General features: G+C 34.2%; 3 protein-coding genes across 6 annotated transcripts; 2 read left to right on the top strand and 1 right to left on the bottom strand.

Moving 5' to 3' along the window:
• Window positions 1-4,329: 4,329 nt before the first annotated feature.
• LOC131849057 (protein HGH1 homolog) lies at window positions 4,330-5,510 on the top strand. Its single transcript, XM_059199044.1, has one exon. The coding sequence runs from the start codon at window positions 4,419-4,421 to the stop codon at window positions 5,502-5,504; it is 1,086 nt and encodes a 361-aa protein (XP_059055027.1). The 5' UTR covers window positions 4,330-4,418; the 3' UTR covers window positions 5,505-5,510.
• A 2,211-nt stretch (window positions 5,511-7,721) lies between these two features.
• On the bottom strand, window positions 7,722-13,436 carry LOC131849034 (gametocyte-specific factor 1-like). Of its 2 annotated transcripts, none has more exons than XM_059199017.1 (4): window positions 13,291-13,436; window positions 10,578-10,755; window positions 9,863-9,994; window positions 7,722-9,187 (listed from the first exon to the last, which is right to left on the bottom strand). In XM_059199017.1, the coding sequence occupies exons 2-4, from the start codon at window positions 10,749-10,751 to the stop codon at window positions 9,050-9,052; spliced, it is 444 nt and encodes a 147-aa protein (XP_059055000.1). In that variant the 5' UTR covers window positions 10,752-10,755; window positions 13,291-13,436; the 3' UTR covers window positions 7,722-9,049. The 2 variants fall into 2 exon arrangements, with proteins under 2 accessions (XP_059055000.1, XP_059055001.1); XM_059199018.1 differs by lacking the exon at window positions 13,291-13,436 and adding an exon at window positions 12,956-13,094.
• A 486-nt stretch (window positions 13,437-13,922) lies between these two features.
• On the top strand, window positions 13,923-20,647 carry LOC131849032 (inactive peptidyl-prolyl cis-trans isomerase shutdown-like). 3 transcript variants are annotated; one of them, XM_059199015.1, is made up of 7 exons: window positions 13,923-13,991; window positions 14,155-14,224; window positions 15,048-15,167; window positions 17,092-17,240; window positions 17,986-18,101; window positions 19,214-19,416; window positions 19,775-20,647. In XM_059199015.1, exons 2-7 carry the CDS (start codon window positions 14,172-14,174, stop codon window positions 20,523-20,525), a joined length of 1,392 nt encoding a protein of 463 aa, XP_059054998.1. In that variant the 5' UTR covers window positions 13,923-13,991; window positions 14,155-14,171; the 3' UTR covers window positions 20,526-20,647. The 3 variants fall into 3 exon arrangements, with proteins under 3 accessions (XP_059054998.1, XP_059054997.1, XP_059054999.1); XM_059199014.1 differs by having other exon boundaries at window positions 13,950-14,076; XM_059199016.1 differs by lacking the exon at window positions 13,923-13,991 and adding an exon at window positions 14,050-14,076 and having other exon boundaries at window positions 14,155-14,211.
• Window positions 20,648-20,827: the final 180 nt, after the last annotated feature.

The following is a 20,827-nucleotide window of genomic DNA, read 5'->3' as shown; positions in this document are numbered from 1 at the left end:
CATTTTTAAAAGTTATGTTCGATATTTAGTCCAGATTAAATATTTCGCCAGAGCCAGAAAGAGAAAAAAAAGAAATATTTTTTAAAGCTCATATTCGAATTAAGCATAACTAAAAGATAAAAGATAACTAAAGCAAAAGTAAATAACTAATAAGTGTTGTTTCAATTTAGGCGCCAAATTATTTATGTTTTTAATTTTAATTCCAATATAATCGCTGTCAGAGAAGCTTACCTATTATATCATATTTTTCTCCGAACGGCAATCGAATTATCCGGAACATTATTTTATTGGGTAATTTTAAATTAATACACGAATATTGTTAACGTAGGTAATAAAAACGAAAATGTCTACAAATTCTATTTAACTGTTCCAATATGTTCTTCCTTTTTTACTCCCTGTTAAATGCATAATATAAAAAAAACAAACTTTAGTGTACGCCATATTGGATTAATATAGATTAGACCCACACTTTTTATAGAAATAGAAATAATGTTCATTCAATAAACTTAATATAAGCACTTTTGAATAGTCATGTTTTTTTTATTCTACCACTCATTCGGAATGCAGACTTATCACAAGAAGAACGAAACTTGCGTGTTGCTCTTTTAAATAAATGTTGTTTTAAGTAAATATTAACAAGGTTCAGGCATGCAAAAATAAACATGGAAACAATAAGTTAGGTTTTCTATAAAAACATTATTACTTATAAACTCTTCAGTTTTATATTAAGCTTTTTTTTTTTAAAGAAAGCGCGTTATTAGTTTTAGGACAAAGTGGCAGTTAGTCGTTATTAAAATATGTTTATTGGCTTTATAAGAATTGAATCTAAATAACAATATGTATTGTTTTTAAAAAAGAACTCGCAGTTTCCCATTCAAATTGTTTTGTTCTAAAGAGAGTTCATATACGGACCAATCTTTCAAAATTAATCTACATTTACAGTCATCACGGTTCGATACAAAAAATATATAGTTTCCATTAACAGAAGCCCACTCTGTGATTTAAAATTACCCAAAAAAAAAACATTAATTATTCTAGAAAATAGCACAGAATACATTATGCATTTATTTTTCTATCCATAGAGTATTTCGTATTAAAGATATATTCTTCAAAATGAATATATTCCGATGAATAATAATTATAAATTGAACTAATCAGTGTTCAATTTATAATTATGTATTAGGTAGTAGTTAGGTATTTGTTAAGTCATGAAAACATCCTATTAGCGCCATCTATTGCTGACCCTCCGTCATATGTAATGCGAAAATAATTACAACAGGTTGACATTAGCTACTCCACACAATTTTAATAATGCGACGCCATATTTCTAATCCTGTAATTGAAATTAAAAATAAAAAATCGAATCCATAGGAAAGGATGTCATGATCAAGTCGTGTTAATCACATTATAATTTTAAAATAAAATTAATAATGCATAATATTGCAGTTATTTAGTGATTTAGTCTGCATTTAATTCTAAACTATGAATACAAATATAATAAAGAGGAAAACTGTTTGTTTGTTTATAATATGAAGAGAATATGCTATCGTCGTCGTCGATCTCATATTGTATTATTTTACTGATAAAGGCTATAACAGAATAGCAGAGAGGGTGGACTCACTGCCCACACTGAGTTATAGACCGTTTTGTCTCATTCTTTAGTTTTAAATTATATTATTGTATGGGCAACAGTTGTATTGTGTGAAAAGTTTTTGTTTGAGACAAATAAAAATTATTATTATTATTACTTGATAGGGGTTGTTCAAGTATTACGTAAGCAGATTTATCACAATTATTTACCCCCCATCCCCCGTTGTCAGCAAAAGTAAGCAAAGCTCTTACCCCCTCCACCCATGCTTACGTAAACATCTCTCAATTAATGTATTGTTTTTTTAGCAAAGACAATGTGAGGGTTGCCATTCGTGTAAAAAAGTAAATTACGACCGATGACGTAATCATCATACAGACTCCCCCACCCCCATGTCATCCAAAATAAGCAAAGAAAGGACCCCCCGCTCCCCTATAGTGCTTCCGTAATACTTGAACGGCCCCATAGAAACAGTACTGTACTTTCAAACAATGAAAGAATTTCTCAATTCGGTGCAACGATTCGGAGTTTACTTTCAAAACTCCGTACTTCAAACTTTTAATATTCATTTTTAAACTTCAAAATCTGCTCTCTCTCTCTCTCTCTCTCTCTCTCTCTCTCTCTCTCTCTCTCTTTATAATATAAGTATTAATAGTAGCATTCGATAGAAATACATTGAAACCCATCTAGATAACGCTTCAAGTACTTTGAATATCACTTATTACTTCTAGAATTTCACTATCTATATCTTCTAGAAAGTTATCTGACGGAATAGATAGTTGAAATAAAATATTAGTTGTCTTTACACGTACGCTCTTTCACAGAGGAAAGACAGTGCGCAAATGTAGACTAGACAAAGCGAACGAGAGTGCCCGCGCGCGCAAACAGCGAGCGCATTCCCGCGTACAATATTCGCGCGCGCTTTAGCGCCATTTTGTTTTAATTAATTATCATTGCAAAATGGCGGACATCTGATTATAGAGAAAAGACTTAATTGTAGAGTTATTGATATTTTATACATCTTTAACGTGTCTCTGGATAATAATCTGTGGAATAAAATTTAAAACAAAGTCATATGCGCAAAAACGCGCGAAAGAGTGAACGAAATAAATAAAAAAGAAACTAAATTCAAAATATCTTTATTCATGTAGGTCTATTACAGACTCTTATGATATGTCAAATCTAACGTCAGTTCAGAATGATTTCGATGATAGACGCTCACGATTGCGTCCGCTGTTTTTCCCGCGGTAATTCGTGCTCTCCTGAATGGGCGTGAATGAATTTGTCGTATAAAGGCAGCTATTAACTATTTTACATAAATAAACAGTGCTGGATTAAGTTAGTAGCAGGAATAGGAAATGCTATTGTGGTCTACCGCCCGTCTGTCTGAAGACTATACAATAAAGAAGTAATTACAATAGATATTTTTTAATTTGTTTATATACAACAATGCAAGACACATTGTTCATACGAATGACCAAAAGATAGGTGATTTGGTGAAATTCGTGTTTTCAGTTACCGATAATTCTAAAAGAAACTTGTTTAAAGAAATTCTGACTAGTGCGAAACATTGATATTATTATCTTAGTCTATGGATAAAATTTCATCTACTTTAATTAGAGTTTATAGTAAATTTATAGAATAGCACGTTTTATATGGAGAAAGGTTGTGCAGTCGCAAAACTAAACTTACGAACCGAAAACAACAGCATCGTAAAAGAATTAACTAGAATTAATCCAGCACTGGAAATAAAAAAACTCTGTTAACTATAGTTAGTAGTCACATTCTGTCCATAATTTGTAATAACAAGTACACTACAACTATGTAATAATTGTAAATATTTTTTTTAAATCAATTGTACTAAGTGCACAGTTTACAGAATAAATATTAAAACGCTTAACATTGTTTCTTTTAACCCCCGATCTTAAACATTAGCACAAAAAAAATATTCTGGGGTAGAAAGAATAATAATAATATATATCTGAGGACAATTCAATGAATTCAAACAGCGACTTCTTAGGCTAAACAGTGGGCGAATTATGTAACACTATATGAAATAGTTTTTGTTGAATAGCTTGTATTATGAGTATTAGATTAGACAACTTGTATAAATGCATAGATATTTTTTTTTGTAAATACATACAAAATACTCACACCTATACAAGCAATCGTGCTTATGAATACTAATGTTTGTACCGTTCAAGGAATCGAACCCGCGACCAATGAAAGTTCAATATTTTTGTGATGAAAACTCCAAGACTAAGAATGCGTGTCTCGTGAAGACAAGTAGCGACATCTGTTGTCAAATTGCTAGAAATAGTGATGTATTGCAAATAGATACAAGATGGCGTTACCGTATTAAATATACATTAGACTTAAATTATTTTCTTTGTATAAACACACTTAAGATATATTTATAATTATCATATTGACATTTCAACAACAACAGTAACTGAAATAATAACAATAAAAAAAGGCAAAAAATTAGGCTGACTATATTAAACATTTGTAGTGAGCAAAATTGTTCATATAGTAAATATTTTATGGTTTTATCAAACTCAACGGGTAATCATTCATGACGATTAAGTCTCATAATTGACATTAATTATTGTTTTTATATTACTTTATTGCTATCGAAGAAAATGGCTGTAATGACGGAGTTCTTTTGCCTTTACCTGAGATGGGAAAAACCGAATAAAAAACATCATTCTACTGTCAATGTCAGTATTGTGACTGTCAAAATGGACGTCACAACATTAAAAATCTCATGTTTTCCATCCCATTAATAGAAGTTTTGCCCGTGTACTGTTTATATTGATAAATTTACAAAATGTCCAATGACCCCCTCAACGAAATATTACAATTCTTAAAGCCAGAATCTAGGATAGACTTAAAACATATATCTCTCGACCATTTGGTAGGATTATCTGGCAGTGAAGATGGTATAAATACATTATTACAGAATGAACAAATTATTCAAAACGTAATTGAACTGTGCGACGATAGAATCGAAGAAATCGCTAAGAATGCTCTACTACTTCTCGTTAACGTCACGGCAAACGCTAAGGGGGCTACAGAACTGTTAAAATACAAGCCTAGCACTCATAGAAACATACTAAACTTGCTTATAGGTTATGTTCTGAATCCTCAGAAAAGATATGCAGACGCCGCATGTATGATCCTTTCCAACGTCACCAGACTCGAGGATCAACTGGAAATATGCATAGACACATTCCTACCTCAACTAAATGATATATTAAATGCATTTGTGAACATAGATTTTAATAAAACCGGATCTAATCTGAATTATTTAGCGCCAATGTTTAGTAACCTAAGTTGCAGTAATAGAATAAGGAAGTGGCTGACAGAGGAACATCCACATGTGCCGTTAATTAAACTATTACCGTTTTGTAACTTTGAGAAGTCCGTAATAAGGAGAGGAGGTGCTTTGGGTACCGTACGGAATCTATCGTTTGATACCGAGTATCACACATTCTTATTAAGCAACGAACTGGATTTATTGACATACTTATTAAGCCCTTTAATGGGTAATGAAGACTATCCTGATGAGGAAATGGATAAATTACCAATAGCGTTGCAATACCTACCGAAAGAGAAGACTCGGGATCCAGATGTGGATATACGCAAAATAGTTTTGGAGACATTAAACAAATTATGCACTAAACAGAACGGTAGGGAGGTGTTACGGGAGAATGGAGTTTATTACGTCTTAAGAGAGTACCATAAGTGGGAGAAAGACCCTAAAGCTCTATTAACGTGTGAAAATGTAGTAGATATATTGATACAGAAGGAGGAAGAAGTAGGCGCAGAAGATTTGTCTACAGTGGACGTACCTGATGATATGATAGACAAATTCCAAAAGATGGATGAAGATTATTTGAAAAATGTTGAATAAATCTTGTTACATTCATTCATTGTTTTATTAAATTAATGAAATTAAATAAAGTAAATTATTGTCAACTAAAGTAAATGAAATAAAGTAAATTATTGTCAACTAGCTACCCACCCGGCTTCGCGCGGGTGTACATGTATTATACATATAAACCTTCCTTTTGAATCACTCTATCTATTAAAAGAAACCGCTTCAAAATCTATTGCATAATTTTAAAGATACATATTAAGCATACATAGTAATGGACCGACAGCGACAACGACTTTGTTTTATACTATGTAATGACTATATATTTATAAAATTACAATAGAATTACACTTCTATATTTCTAGTTCGCCATATGGCCCCTATTCAGCATATACTGTGATAGCTTACTGGCACAGACCTGATATTCTGTGAAGGTCAGATAAAAAAAATAACAATAGTAAAATATACATATAGGTTGTTCCTAATCACACTCTAAAATAAAGTACTGTACTCATTGGGTTTTTTTTTGCAGAGGGCAAATAAAGAAACACCATTTTATTCACAGTGGTCTTTTTAATTAATGTTTTTTCTTTTTTATATGCAACTAGCTGTCCCGGCAAACGTTTTGCCTTAAAAGGGGTAGTTAGTACTACCCCTAACATTTATGAAAAATAGATGTTGACCGATTTTCAGACCTACTCAATACGATCACAAAATTTCATGAGAATCAGTCAAGCCGTTTCGAAGGAGTATGGGAACGAAAACTGACACGAGAATTTTATATATAAGATAATATATGTATATAACAAAGGAGTTTTATGTCCAACACTCATAACAATACTAGAGTATGCCAAAATTCTCTTTTTAACACTCTTTAGTTTTGTTTATCCTTATAGAACAGAGTCTAAGTCCATGCAGCCATTAAATATACTACTATATTGTAAATAAAGTGCCTTTAAAAAAATCAGTCGAGTTTATTGTTAGTTCTTAATTGAATCTGTATATCAAACTGAATGGTAAACTAAAAATTAAAACATAAATTTACGTTCATAGGCCACTACAATATCCTTCGATCTTCCGTCCAATTCGAACGGGGATCGAAATAACGACAGCCTAAGCCGAGGTTCGAACCCATAGCGGTGCACTCAAACTAAAGTCGTATCCGTCAGGCGGGAGTTGGCCTTCAGCCGCTCTATAAGTCCTGCAAGCTGTAAGTCAGCTGCGGACAACAACATTGAAGTAGTCCGAAAAAAAGTCTTACATGAACAAATATTCTTTTAATTTGATTTGTCTAGGCATATTAATATTATAAAATGGTTTTGTTATCTATACATATAAATAAAATTGGAGTGTCTGTTTGTAATATTGAAATAACCGTTTTTTACTACATGCATATGAATATAAATACGGTACATACACTAAAAAATATTTTTTTACAATTTTTGTCTGTCTGTCTGTCGGTTTGTTTGTTCCGGCTAATCTCTGAAATGGCTGGACCGATATTAACGGGACTTTTTTTGGCAGGTAGCTGAAATGATGAAATGATATTTATTCAGTAGAAAACTAAAACACACATTAAACTAACAAAAAATAGATTAACAAATAGTGCGAACAATTACAAACAAATAACAGTACACAGATTACGTATGTGCGCGTGTGTGTGCATGTGTATGTCTGTCGAAGCATCCACTGAATAGGTCTGTAGCTGATGTAATAAGAAGTAAATTAGGCTACTTTTGGTTTAGAAATAATCTTTTATTTTAGAAAAATAAAATTAACTACCACGCGGACGGAGTCACGGGAACAGCTAGTTGAATTAGTATATTTGGCGATGTAAATAAAACACAATATGATTATTTTAAACATTTACTACGGTAACAAAATTATCACATCAATATTAGGGAAATCTACCATTTTGGCGCCAAACGTTTAAATACATACCGAGTTATACTCAATTATCCATTAACGATAAATTCGTTTGAAAAATTACCATAAATTACAAGTGTACATTTATAACTTTACGATTTCTGTGGTTTACCGGTTTAAAACACCGCTTTATTTCCGCTGGTCGGGGGTTCGATTCAAACATTATTCATTGATCATACTCATATCACCAAATCAATACAGATACGATAATTTGCAGGGATGTTAGGGAGGTCCGTAACCGTAACCGAAACTATCGGATATCCGATATAAAAAAATATTCGTAACCGTAACCGAATCCGAAATAATAGTTTCGGATGATATCGGATCACTATCCGATACGGTATATAATATACGTGACGGAGCCTAATGAGATATGTTATGTAACCATTTTTATTAGCTATTTGTATTTTACTTTAATATCCGCAAATGAAATTGTCCGAAACTAACGGTTAAACCGAAATAATTTCATATCCGTATCCGGTATGATAATCATTCCTATATCCGAAATCTATCCATATCCGATATTTCACATCCATAACATCCCTGATTATTTGTATCGGTCTGGGTGTTTGTTTGTTTGTTTGCATGTTATGTTAGTATTTACAAAGAAAAATATATTTAAATCAGTTATCTCTCATAACACAAGCTCTGTTTATCTTAGGAGTAGATGGCGCTGTGTTAATTGTACAGGGTTATTTATTATTTATTTATTTATAATGTACCGTAATTATGTAAAATACATAAGTTAAATTACAACACTAGTTACGACCTTATAACTATAAGACTTATTTAAGTTATATATTATAATGGCCATTAGCAGCCGGTCAATAAATAAATACACATCATAAATACAACATCAGTATGAATTTTACAATAATATTTAAGCTCGGTTTGTGTGGTAATTTAGAATATAGATAAAAAATATATTTATTTTGTGAAAATTTGTATTTTTTATTATTTAATATAGAATTATGAGAAGGGACATAGGCCATTTGAGAAGTCCAAGGGAGTTATAATAGTTACTGTCATAATGAATTACATTAATCTCAAGCGGCTTATAAATAATCTAGAAGGAGATTCATGAAGGGATGAAATAGGAGATTTCATCCCTTCTTGTTTGTGAGTCACAGGTTGTTCGTTGACTATTAGAGCTATCATTAATTATATTATTTCTCCAGTGATCTATTGGGGCAATGCAACCTTTGATCTTAATAATCTAGAAGATATTCATCCCTATTTCATCCTTTTTTTTTTATGCAGATAAATTCATGGGTACTTTAATAATAGTCAGTAGTAGTCTACAGGGATATAAGCTACCTTTGATCTTAATAAATAATCTAGAAGAGTTTCATCCCCTATTTCACCCCTTCGTGTTTGTGCAGATGAAATCACTGGTAGTAAAATAAGAATTAGTGGTGGTCTATAGACATATATGCCATTTTTGATCTTAACAGAGATTCATCCCCCATTTCACCCCTTCTTGTTTGTGCAGATGAAATTGCTGATACTTTAGCAACAATTAGTGGTAGTCAATAGGGATATATGCCACCTGTAATCTTAATAACTAATTTAGAAGGGGATTCACCCCTTCAATCCTTCTTATTTTTGGCAGATGAAGTCACGAGTTTTGTAGTAACATTTAGAGGTACACTGAATTAGTTCTCCAATGGTCTATAATTCTTGATGCCGTCCATGCGAGCCTTTCGTCTCTCGGAGGGCGTAGCACCCTTAATCTTAGTAATTATATGAGCACCCTTCTTGGACATATCGGGCTTGTACGACGTTGTTACTTCCTGGAATAAGGAAATGTTAATTTTAAGTAATGAAAGAAATGGTACACCTTTTTTTTATACTACGTTCGTGGCAAACAAGTATACGGCCCATCTGATGGTAAACGGTTAGCGTAGCCTATGGACGCAGGGGTGTTACATGGGTGTTGCCAACGCTTAAGAAACCTTAATATACCCTTCTTGAACAACCCCATGTTGTAGTGTCGTGAGAAAACCTCGGCAGGTAGTGCATTCCACAATGTAAGTGGGAGGAAGGAAGCTTCCGAAACCACTTAGGTACCACACCTGATTGTCAGCAGTTCTTTTTTGTGGATGATAATGAAATCTTAATATATGACGGCGTCGATGGTCTAGCGGTTTAGCAAACCGCTTTACTTCCGATGGTCGCGGGTTCGGTTCCTCGCACGGTCCAAATATTTGTATTCACAAGTATGATTGTTTGTATTGGTCTGGGTGTTTTCTATATATATTATGTATGTTAAATATTTCTACCTTCTATCAACAACCATTATTTCATAATAATGATATAAATTTATATTACAAAACAACGTTTCCCGAACATCGGATCAGCGGTAGATAAAAAAATGTAATGACTATTCAAAAGTGCTGTAAGTTTATTTGAATAAATTTTCTATCTATTCATCATTGAGTATGTATATAAAAAATTAAAAAAATTACATCATCCCAGTTCTCGTCGCAGGGTATCACGGCCGGCGGCGGCTGCACCTCCACGACAGGTCGGTAGTCATCATCCATCACGTATATCTGAGAGTCAAGCATGACGCGCTTGCGACAGTAGGTCACGTGGTACTGAAAAGAAAATGGAAGTGAATCTTCAACGAACTGCCGTCATGCCTCTTTCCCTCCTTGGTTCCTAATATTTATTTGTTTTTATTGCATGGTCTTTATATTATACTAGCTACGCGCTCCGGCTTCGCACGGGTATTATACATATAAACCTTCCTCTTGAATCTCTCGTATCTACTAAAAAAAACCGCTTCAAAATCCATAGCGTAGTTTTAAAGATTAAAGTATACATAGGGACGGACAGACAGCGACAGCGACTTTGTTTTATACTATATAATGATAATGATGTGAAAGTAGGAATGTTTGTTACGCTTTCACGCAAAAACTACTGAACTGATCATCATGAAATTTTGTACACATGTTCTTAGAGGTATTAGAATGAACATAAGATACTTTTTACTTAAATTAAACCAAGTATTGTTTATAAAAGGCAAAAAATCAACAATTTGCTACTTCAGCGCCATCTAGCAGTGCATAATGAATTTATAAATCAGCGCCATCTAGCAGCCAGTAATGAAGTTATGCGAGCGAAGCCGCGGGTAAACGCTAGTAAATAAATAAGAGGAGACAAAAAAAACATACTTACATCCAGTTCTACATCATTGACAATGTGAGTAGCATCAAATGGGCAGGTTACTTTCTTACAATTGGGGTACTGTTTCCTGCATTTCTGGAGGTGGATGTGCATACGATAATGTTCGACCTGGTGTGCCATGTTGTACGGGCACGACATTAATTGATTGGGCTCGGGTTCTGCCATAGTTCTGAAAGAATAATAATATGTAAGAACAAATCGCACAGCGCCATCTAGCTCGAAGCTAAGTAGATCTTGTGTTATAGAAACTAAACAAGGCATGGTACATACAAGTATTTTTGTAAAGGGACCGTTCAAGTATTACGTAAGCACTGTGCGGGTGCGGGGGCCGGGGGGATTCTTTACTTTGCGTATTTTGGATGACATGGGGGTAGGGGAGTCTAGATGACGATTACGTCATCGCTAGTTATTTACTTTTTTACACAATGGCAACCCTCACAATGTCTTTGCTAAAAAAAACAATTAATTAATTGAAAAATGTTTACGTAAGCATGAGGGGAGGTGGTAAGAGCTTTGTTACTTTTGCTGACAAGGGGGATGGGGGGTAAATAATTGTAATAAATCTGCTTACGTAATACTTGAACGGTTAGACCTTAGGCTACAGTATATTATCCTAAGTTTAAGAAGAAATGATATTTTATATTGTTATAAATACATTTCAGGACAGACCATTGAACTTGGCACCCATTCAGATCTCACCTCTTTTGTCGTAAAAGTCAACAATCAAGGCATATATCATAATATTAAACACGGCTATCATTTCACATTTATGTTTTTGATGGGATAATAGTATCTTAGGACAATTCACACAGCGCCACCTAGTCCCAAGGTAAGCAAAGCTTGTGTTGTGGTTTTTTATTGAATAACTGTTACTATTGCTTGGAATAATAATTCTGGACAATTCACACAGCGCCACCTAGTTCAAAGCTAAGCAGAGCATGTGTTATAGATACTGTAACTGGAGCGGGAACATAACAACTACAAAAAATCTTTAATGATTGTAATCAATGTTTATATTTCCCAAAAAGCATGTGCGCCGACTAAAACGCTATCATATCCTGGAGCTAGAAGATCGGCAGTAGCTCTGGGATGCAGATGAGTAAGGTTTCCAATGGGAAGCCGCTCTACATGACAGTATCACAGAAGATCGGCAGTAGCTCTGGGATGCAGATGAGTAAGGTTTCCAATGGGAAGCCGCTCTACATGACAGCATCACAGAACATATTCACTTATAATCCTGGGACTGATCGCAAATGTATTAAGAAAAAAAAAATTGCCAAAAGAGTTCACAGCTAAGAAGTAACAAGTCAAAAGTGACATAGAAAAAAAAAAATCAAAAATACAACGTTTATAAAAGGATGGTAGACAAGCTGCCAGCAATAGGTTGTTATGAGTACAAACCCCCACGGAACAATTTTATATGACAAGTAACATGTAAAATTACACCGTTAATCTTCCTAAATAAAATTTAAAAAAAATAACTATCTACCTGTAATTACACAATTGGCAATAACACATTCCAGTTGCTGACTCAAATGAGCGGCATCCAAGAGGTACGAGAACAAAGGAAGGCAGGTGGACAAGCACTCTAGTTTTAGTCGTGAACGCGAATAGGTTAATTTAATATAAGACGAATCAATCGCAATAAAATTCTTTCCTAAATTGTAAGTTAGAATTAAATTAATTTTCTTTGCTTTTAAAAAACCTATCACAGACCATTAGAAGGTAATTAGGTGTAAAACAACTAATAAAAATACAAATATTATTGTAAATTTAATAATAATAACGCAGGGCAATTCACACAGCACCATTCATTTGCAAGCCAAGTCCAATTTGTGTTATGAGTACTTGACAATAAGTGTTTCAAATAAAAACAAACAAACAAATATCAAGTAGCAGTCATAATTTTTTTTTCTTGTTTTAAAATAGAATGGTGCACCTAACGGTTTACGCTGGCGGGGCACCAGTGGATGACGATAAGATGAGCATGAGGTCAGGTCAGTTAGCACATGATGACATATTCACCAAGAATTTATCACGATGGTTTCCCTGACCTGACTTGGTACATTGCTAGCGACAAGATCTAGTCCACATTCCTAACAATCCCTTTCCCCCCCCCCCCCCACCGCTTTAATCAATATTATAAAGGCGAAACATATCACTATTTTTATTAAAAGAAATAAACGAGGGGGTGTGAAATATAGGACGAAAGTTTGTATAGGGACTTCATATCATGAATTTGTGGACCTCAGACAGATATATAGATAAGTGATAATTTTAAGGGTCTTTCTGTTACCCATGACTTTATCAAACTTTCACCCCTATTTCAACTCCCTGCAGTTTATTTTCCAAGAAAAAAGAGGACATACACGTGTCAATAGTCTTCACTTCAAATTCACTTATTAGTTGTTTCTTAAGTATTTTGTTTTATGATAACGTAATAAGTGGGTAATTTAAACTGATATGCGAACTACAAACTGATGTAGCAGCGACATCTGCAATTAGTATTGATTTTTCACTTTATTGGTACTATTGATGCACTTCTGCAGTGCATATGCGCAAATGCAACAGTTTTAAGAACTTTTTTTTTTCAAAACAAGACTGTGCAGCGACAAAGGAATATGCTAACAGTTAATATTGATTTAAAAAATATATGTTTCCAACTTACTATTTTAAAAATAATAAAATATTTAAAATAACTTACATTTGAAGTATTTTTTTACAGTGGAAGTATTGTATTAAGGTCACTATATAGAGTCACAACTTGTATTAAGTAAGACTTTGGTAAGACTGTTTCCAAAAAATAAATAATACGTTTTTATGTTCAAATATTATAGTGCAATGATTATTGAACTGAATAAACAATACGACTACAAAACAACACGAGTACTTACTGTCAAAAATGACAGCTGACAAATCAAATGAGAGACCTTTCCTATAATATGATAACCAAAAAAAGTGAAGGCGGAGTTGGCGAAATAAGGCATAGCTACGAAATTCTTCGACTCTCAAAATTCTTAAACCCCCAAAACTACCGATCACAATTGGTGGCTGCCAGTTAAAATAAAGAAAAAGCAGAGAGAAATTTTACTTAAGCAGTATAATTTAAATTACGTGGTCAATCTCATTCAAGTCAATAATATATAATATAGATGAATAATTAGTTTGTATTTATTAACAATTCTGATTTTAAACAAATTAAATCCTAAAAATTTTGCAATTATAAAAAAATAATCGACCCTAATATCTATAAAAAAAAACCTTTTATAAAGGCTTACAATTATTTTTTATTCTATGGTTGTTACATATTATTTTTAAAATTTTGATTGACAAGGAGTTGATTGATAGAATTGCCCGGCACAGCTCAATTCCACTTTAATGGAAAATTGAAATTTACATTTAACAGTTTGTATTTAAAAAATATATATTTATATCATTATATTTTAATTGTAAAAAATAATTACTAATGTTTTCTTCAATATAAGTGGAGGTATAAAATAATTTTATTTGTAAATATCAATAAAAAAAAGGTCTTTATTTTAATGTAAAAATTTTATTTGTTAAATAGTCAATAAATAAACTAAAATGGACAAAGTATTTCAAGACCCTGTTCAGCTTTCCAAAGGTATAAATCTTAGGTGAGTAATTTATATACATATAATTAACTAACAGGTAGTAAACAATTAAGACAGAATGTTTTTTTATTGTCTATAAAAGATTATTGAATGGTGCACCCGGCTATGCTGGCAGGGCACCAGTGGATGATAAGATGAGCATGAGATCAGCTCAGTTAGCACATCGTGATAAATTCAGTAAGAATTTATGTAACTTATTTATAATATTTATTATTTATCACAATGGTTTACAGTGGGAACCGCGTGGAGTTCAACCTGACATGGTACATTGCTAGCAATAAAAACATCAGTTCACAGGGAAGAGGATTGTTAGTAATGTGGACTTATCCCAATTGCTCGCATTGCCATGCCATCATAACAAATTCTTGATAAATTTATCAAGATGAATAAACTGTAAAAACACCATTCTATTATTAATTAAAATAAAATATTTGTCTATCTATTGGTGTAGCGGTACACATAGCACAACCACTTTACGTCCGATGGTTGCGGGTTCAATTCCTTGCATCATACAACATTTGTATTCTCAAGAATGATTCTTTGTATCAGTCTGGGTGATTTCTGTGTATATTATGTATTTACAAAAAAAAGTATCTGTATATTTATATCAGTCGTCTAGTACCCATAACACAAGCTCTACTTACCTTGGGAGTAGATGGTAGATTATCCAGGGGATGGTAGATATTATTATTCTCAATAAAAAAAAAGAGAAGGGCCACTTACCATTTTATTGATCCTCAACTTGTTTGTCATTTTAATTACTTATGTTATGGTGTTATAATATGGAAATAAATATGAAAAAAAATATTTTTTGGTATTCCTTCAGAGAGCTGATGACTTCAGCCACAGAGTTTCACATAGACATGGACTTCAAGAAGAAACAGAGTGGGATGTGCCTGAACATGGACGAAGACCTGTACCCGGACTTAGATGATGGAGAGGATAGGTTAGTTCACTGCCAAAATACATATTTTATTATTTGTTTATCTGATCAGTTAATTAGATAGATTTGATTGCTTTTGTTATGTATTTGTGTGTTTACACTCTAGTTAGTGAAGTCGCTGGCGGAAAACTAAAAGAAAAATCAATTAAAATTTTTATAAGTAAAACTAAATTTAATTATTACATATATAACATATTATTATAGTTATACTAGGTGGTCTGATCTGATCGCCGTTGAGGATGTGTCGTAATACTTGCTAGGTGTCTACTATGAAATACATCCAATGATGTGATCCTCCTTATATATATAATCAAAATATCTTTATTCATGTAGGTCTATATATCAACTCTACAGTTTATATATGTTAGAGTTCACATCAATATTGTAGAAATATCCGATATTTTAAAATGATATTAAAAGAAGGTAGTTTGTATTTAGTATTAATGAAGTACCCAATGTAAAGATTATTACAAATATTGTAAATAGCGCCATCTAGTATTTATAGACCGAATTAAGTTATTTGTCATATGATATCCATTACCCCCGCTTCTCTTCCTACTACACCGACTTCGATCTATAAATACTGAGGTCGGTAGTCGAACAATATCGCGCATTCAACCGGGCGCCTGCGCGCGCCCGTGTCTACTATGAAATACCCAATGATGTGCCCCCCTTATATATATAATCCAATTCAAACGGGGATCGAAATTCCGACGGCCTGAGCCGAGGTTCGAACCCCTAGTGGTGCCCTCAGACTACAGTCGTATCCGTCGGGCAGGAGTTGGCCTTCAGCCGCTCCATAAGTCCTTCCGCGGGTTTGGAGTGCCATCTGCACTCGCCCCATAACGTCCGGTGAAGCTGTACAGGCCAGCTACGGCCAACAGCATTAGAGTAGTCGGAAAAAAAAATTGAATAATCCTCTTTCGTTGGGTGAGCCGCGGCATTCAGTCGACGAGCGTAGGACGTGCCGGTTGTGTTTTGGATACTAAAATGAATTGTATTAGAAATGGGTTTATCCCGGTCTTACTTGGGGTTTCCCTTGCGGTAGCCGGCTTCAAAGTCTAAGTCGTCATCATTATTTGTGGATTTTACAATCGTCACTTATAAACCCGATCTTACATATATAACTAATAATTCTTTTATTTCTTAAACTTTTAATTATATATTTTTGATTGAATATTTGCTCTGGATGATGAAACACTTCAATCATGGGATCTTCTGCAATTTTATGTGTAATGGTCCATCTTTAAGATAGACGAATTCATAGATGACAACATATCAAGTAAATAATTAGTTTAATAGCATACAACGTTATAATTTACTTTTCTCATTGCTTTCTTGATTTAATTATTTTAGAAATATGAAAGCGTAGCGGTTTTTGTATTGATTGCCGCATGCATTCTTATGTAAAATGTGAATACTATAACTATCAGATGGCAATTGTAAGTAGCTTTGACGTAGTCTAGTGTTTTGAGTAGTCATGCTCACTAAAATGTCCAGACTTGTGGCGGCGTGGTGGGCCGGGTTATTGGGCTCCCTAAAATATGGTCGAGCGCTGTGATGGCTGGGTCATCCGTCATACTCGTGAACGGGTGCTGCTTGTAGGGACTGGTCTGCTCTAATCACTATGACTGATTTCCTCTTATTAATTGTTTAACCAGTTGGTTATATATTCAATATTTTTTTCTATTTGAGTATTTAATTGAATTAGTGCTAATTCGTGGTTTGTATTCACACACTTAAACTTAAAAATGTAAAGTAATAATAAAATTATTTAAACGAGCAACACGGAAGTTTCTTGCTCGTTCTTCTTGCGATGAGACAGCTTTCCGAATGAACGCTAGATTAAAAAAATGTAATGACTATTCAAAAGTGCTTCAATGTAAGTTTATTTGAATAAATGATTTTCTATTCTATTCTTTCACAGTGACATAGAAGATGCACTAAAAAATGTAGAAGAATCAACTGATAAGCTAATGCTTGCCTCCCCGGAATACATGTCGTTCAGCGAACTGTCCGCAAAGATGGTGGACTGCATACCCAGTGGGGATGTCAAGATACTAATTATTGAAGAGGGTAATGAGTTTGTTTTTTTTTGCCGCATACATATATACATTTTATTTTCATCCGCTATGCGTCTTGCTCTCAAGCTGTTTCATTTATGTTTTTTTTAACTACTCCAATGCTGTTGGCCGCAGCTAGCCTTTACAGCTTCACCGGACGATAGGGGGTGAGTGCAGATGGCACTCCAAACACGAGTGTAGGCGACACTGAATGTTCTATAATGTTTAAAATGTGATACACTCAATGTTAAAAAAACGCGCGATGAATGTAGATGCGAGCGAGCGCAACTGCAGCGCCTCTCGCGGTTTTTTTTTTATTGTACTACTATTGTCTGGTAATAAATGAAAAATAACCTTAAAATCTATATTTTCTTCTACATCCTCAACAACGAGAAAGGACTTACGGAGCGGCTGAAGGCCAACTCCTACCTGAATCCAAACATGTAATAATAATAATAATTATCTCAAGACAATTCACACAGCGCCATCTAGTCCCAAGTTAAGCTAGCTAAAGCTTGTGTTATGGGTACTAGATAACTGATACAACTACATAGATAATTTTTTTTTTCGTAAATACATACATATTATACATAGAAAATACCCAGACCGATACAAACAATCATACACATGAATACAAATGTTTGTGCCGTGCGAGGAATCGAACCCGCGACCATCGGACGTAAATCGGTGTGCTAGACCGCTAGACCACGAGGCCGTCATGGGTTTATACAAATTCTTTAATTATAGTCTTTTACCAGGTGACGGTCCTCTGGTGCCGGTTGATGCTGAAGTGACCCTACACTACGCTGCATATTGGGAGAAAACAAAGATACCCTTCGATTCTACACTCACCATGAACTCTGGCGCACCCCTGGTATAGTGACTTCAATACCTGCCTTACCTTACTCTTACAGCTTGCCTTACCTTACACATAGAGCGTATGTGGAAGGTGCGGGCGTATTTTGTTATGGATTATAATGAAATGGAGTATCCGTCTCCACTAACGGTTTACGCTGGCGAGCCACCAGTGGAGGATAAGATGAGCCTGAGGTCAGGCCAGTTAGCCCATCGAGGAAGTTCACCAGGAACTTATATATTATCACGATGGTTTCCAGGGGACACCGCATGGAGTCAACCTGATATGGTACATTGCTAGCAATAAGTCCACATTACTGATAATCCCCTGGTGATGATTAATGCGTGAAATGTTGGGGACATTTCACGCATTAATCATCACCAGATTGAAATAATTATAAAATATTGATTACCAAAATAGAATTAAAATTTCAATTTCATTTTGAAGGCCTCGGAGGTCTTGTGGTTGCGTACACCGCTTTATTTCCAATAGTCGCGGGTTCGATTCCATCGCACGGTGTAAGCATTTGAATTCATGAGTATCATTGTTTGTATCGGACTGATTGTTTTCTGTGTATATTATGTATTTACAAAACGAAGTATCTATGTAAATATATCAGTCGCTAAGTTCTGCTTATCGTGGGACTAGATGGCGCTGTGTTTATTGTCTAGAGTTGTTTATTTATTTATTTATATACTAGCTGTTGATTGCGACTTCGTCTGTGTTTCCGTCGTTTTTCGTAAAATAAGTATCCTATGTCCTTCCTCACGGTTCAGTGGTTTTGATGTGTTTTCTTAACATTTTCCTTTATTGCTCTGCTCCTATTAATCGTGGCGTGATGAAAAGTATACTATAGTATGAAGTACTATACCTGCCCGAGAGTATGAAGAATAATTGTACCAAGTTTCGTTAGAATTCGTCGAGTAGTTTTTGTTTCTATAACGAACATACAGACAAAAATTTTACTGATGTATATTTTTGGCATCAGTATCGATCACTAATCATAGTGATCGATACTGATGCCAAAAATATACAAAAATATGATAGTGATAGTTATTTTGGAAAAATATTTCATGTACAGAATTGACCTCTCTACAGATTTATTATAAGTATAAATATGCCATTTCCAGAAGATCCGTCTAGGCGCGGGCCGCATCCTCCCGGGGCTGGAGGTGGGGCTGACGTCGGTGCGGGGCCCGGCTGCGCGCGTGTTGCTGCTGCTGCGCCCCGCCGCCGCCTGGGGCCCGCGCGGGGCGCCGCCCCGGGTGCGCCCCGAGACCGCCCTGTTCGTCATATCGCTGTATGCGGTCAGGGACATGTACGCCACGGCCAGGTTAGTGGGAAAACGTATCCACGTCTTTATATCCAGTTGTCTGTTTTTTAATCCTGGAGACGAATTTAATATTATAGATGTTGCCAGGTTTTTATATTTTTTAAATAGGGTTGTAGCACCATCGGAAATTAATATTAATTACCCACTTTTATAGGTTATTTAGAAATAATGTATTGGTGTTTAAAACGCATTATCAATATTAATAAAGTATAGGTATTCATGAATATATGGTTATTGTATCAAAATAGTTTTTTTTATTTCACTAAAATAATGATAGTGCTGACATTTGACAATGCCTCTGAGTGTCTCATCTGCAATAACAGTCGTGAAGTTTTATATATTTATAACTTTATTTCAGATTCAATGATTTACCCATGGAGGAACAAAGAAAATTCGAGGTCACCGTTAAAACTGTCGACGCTCTACATTCCCAAGCTAAAGAAATCTACGCGAAGAAAAAATACATAAAAGCCATAAAGAATTATCAACAGTCTATGTCTGTGCTCGGTCTGTCCCAACCCAAAAACGAGGTGGAGGCGGAAGAAATTAAAAAGTTAAAAATGATTGTCTATGTCAACTTAGCTATTTGTTATTATAAAATAAAAAAACCAAAGTATACATTAATTATGTGCGAGAATTTAGATAGAATTAGCGATTTAGATAAACATTGCAAAGCGTTGTATTATTGTGGTAAAGCCCACCAAATGTTAGGTAATAATGAAGAAGCATTAATATATTATAAAAAAGCATTAAGACTAGAGCCAAAAAACAAAGAAATAGGCAAGCCATTAGCAGAACTAGACAGTTATATAAAAAGGTCAGCTAAAAATGAAAAAGTAATGTGGCAGAATGCACTAAAGTCTGTGCCTGTAGATAAAAAAGAAGTAACCTACAACGTGGATGAGGATTTCCAAAATGGCGTCCGCGACATGTGTCAAGATTTGGCGGGAAGGAACGAGTTTAGTAAGTTCGATTTGCCAACCGGCATGACGAAAGACGAGGTCGAATGTCTAAAGTCATTAGTTAATAGTTTTCAGGGACTGACTGTTTTAGAAGATGGAGAAGGCAAAAGGAAAAAAGTTAGCATAGTGAAGAAAATGATTTCTTAATTGACATTTATTAGAATAGAAATAATCTTTATTCAAATATTAATGTGATTGCTTAATAGTACTTAAACTTTTAAATTGATGTAATTTTTTAATATACACACTACCAAATGGTAATTATGTTTTAATCAATCTTGATAAACCAGTAAGCAAGATTGATTAAAAAAATTTTTTTCGAATTGTTTTTTTTTGTTATTCTGACTTGGCACAAAGTGCTTTCGCCAAAGACGGAGTATGAACGTTCATTACGTGAGATAAATTAAGATGGAACTGATAATTCGAATTATAGGATATATTGTTATAAG

The sequence above is a fragment of the Achroia grisella genome, unplaced genomic scaffold (genome assembly GCF_030625045.1).
Source record: "Achroia grisella isolate CSIRO2021 unplaced genomic scaffold, CSIRO_AGI_Agris_v1 utg628, whole genome shotgun sequence".
Classification (NCBI taxonomy): Eukaryota; Metazoa; Arthropoda; class Insecta; order Lepidoptera; family Pyralidae; genus Achroia; species Achroia grisella.
This window is presented reverse-complemented; position numbering and strand designations above follow the sequence as displayed.

Excerpts from the sequence above, each read along its gene's own strand:
- LOC131849032 (XM_059199015.1), top strand. The coding sequence starts at position 14,172 with ATGGACAAAGTATTTCAAGACCCTGTTCAGCTTTCCAAAGGTATAAAT. Across the intron at positions 17,241-17,985 it reads GATACTAATTATTGAAGAGG|GTGACGGTCCTCTGGTGCCG; the intron begins GTAATGAGTTTG and ends GTCTTTTACCAG. Across the intron at positions 18,102-19,213 it reads TGAACTCTGGCGCACCCCTG|AAGATCCGTCTAGGCGCGGG; the intron begins GTATAGTGACTT and ends TGCCATTTCCAG.
- LOC131849057 (XM_059199044.1), top strand. The coding sequence starts at position 4,419 with ATGTCCAATGACCCCCTCAACGAAATATTACAATTCTTAAAGCCAGAA.
- LOC131849034 (XM_059199017.1), bottom strand. The coding sequence starts at position 10,751 with ATGGCAGAACCCGAGCCCAATCAATTAATGTCGTGCCCGTACAACATG. Across the intron at positions 9,995-10,577 it reads TCAATGATGTAGAACTGGAT|TACCACGTGACCTACTGTCG; the intron begins GTAAGTATGTTT and ends TTTTCTTTTCAG. Across the intron at positions 9,188-9,862 it reads GCGACGAGAACTGGGATGAT|GAAGTAACAACGTCGTACAA; the intron begins GTAATTTTTTTA and ends TCCTTATTCCAG.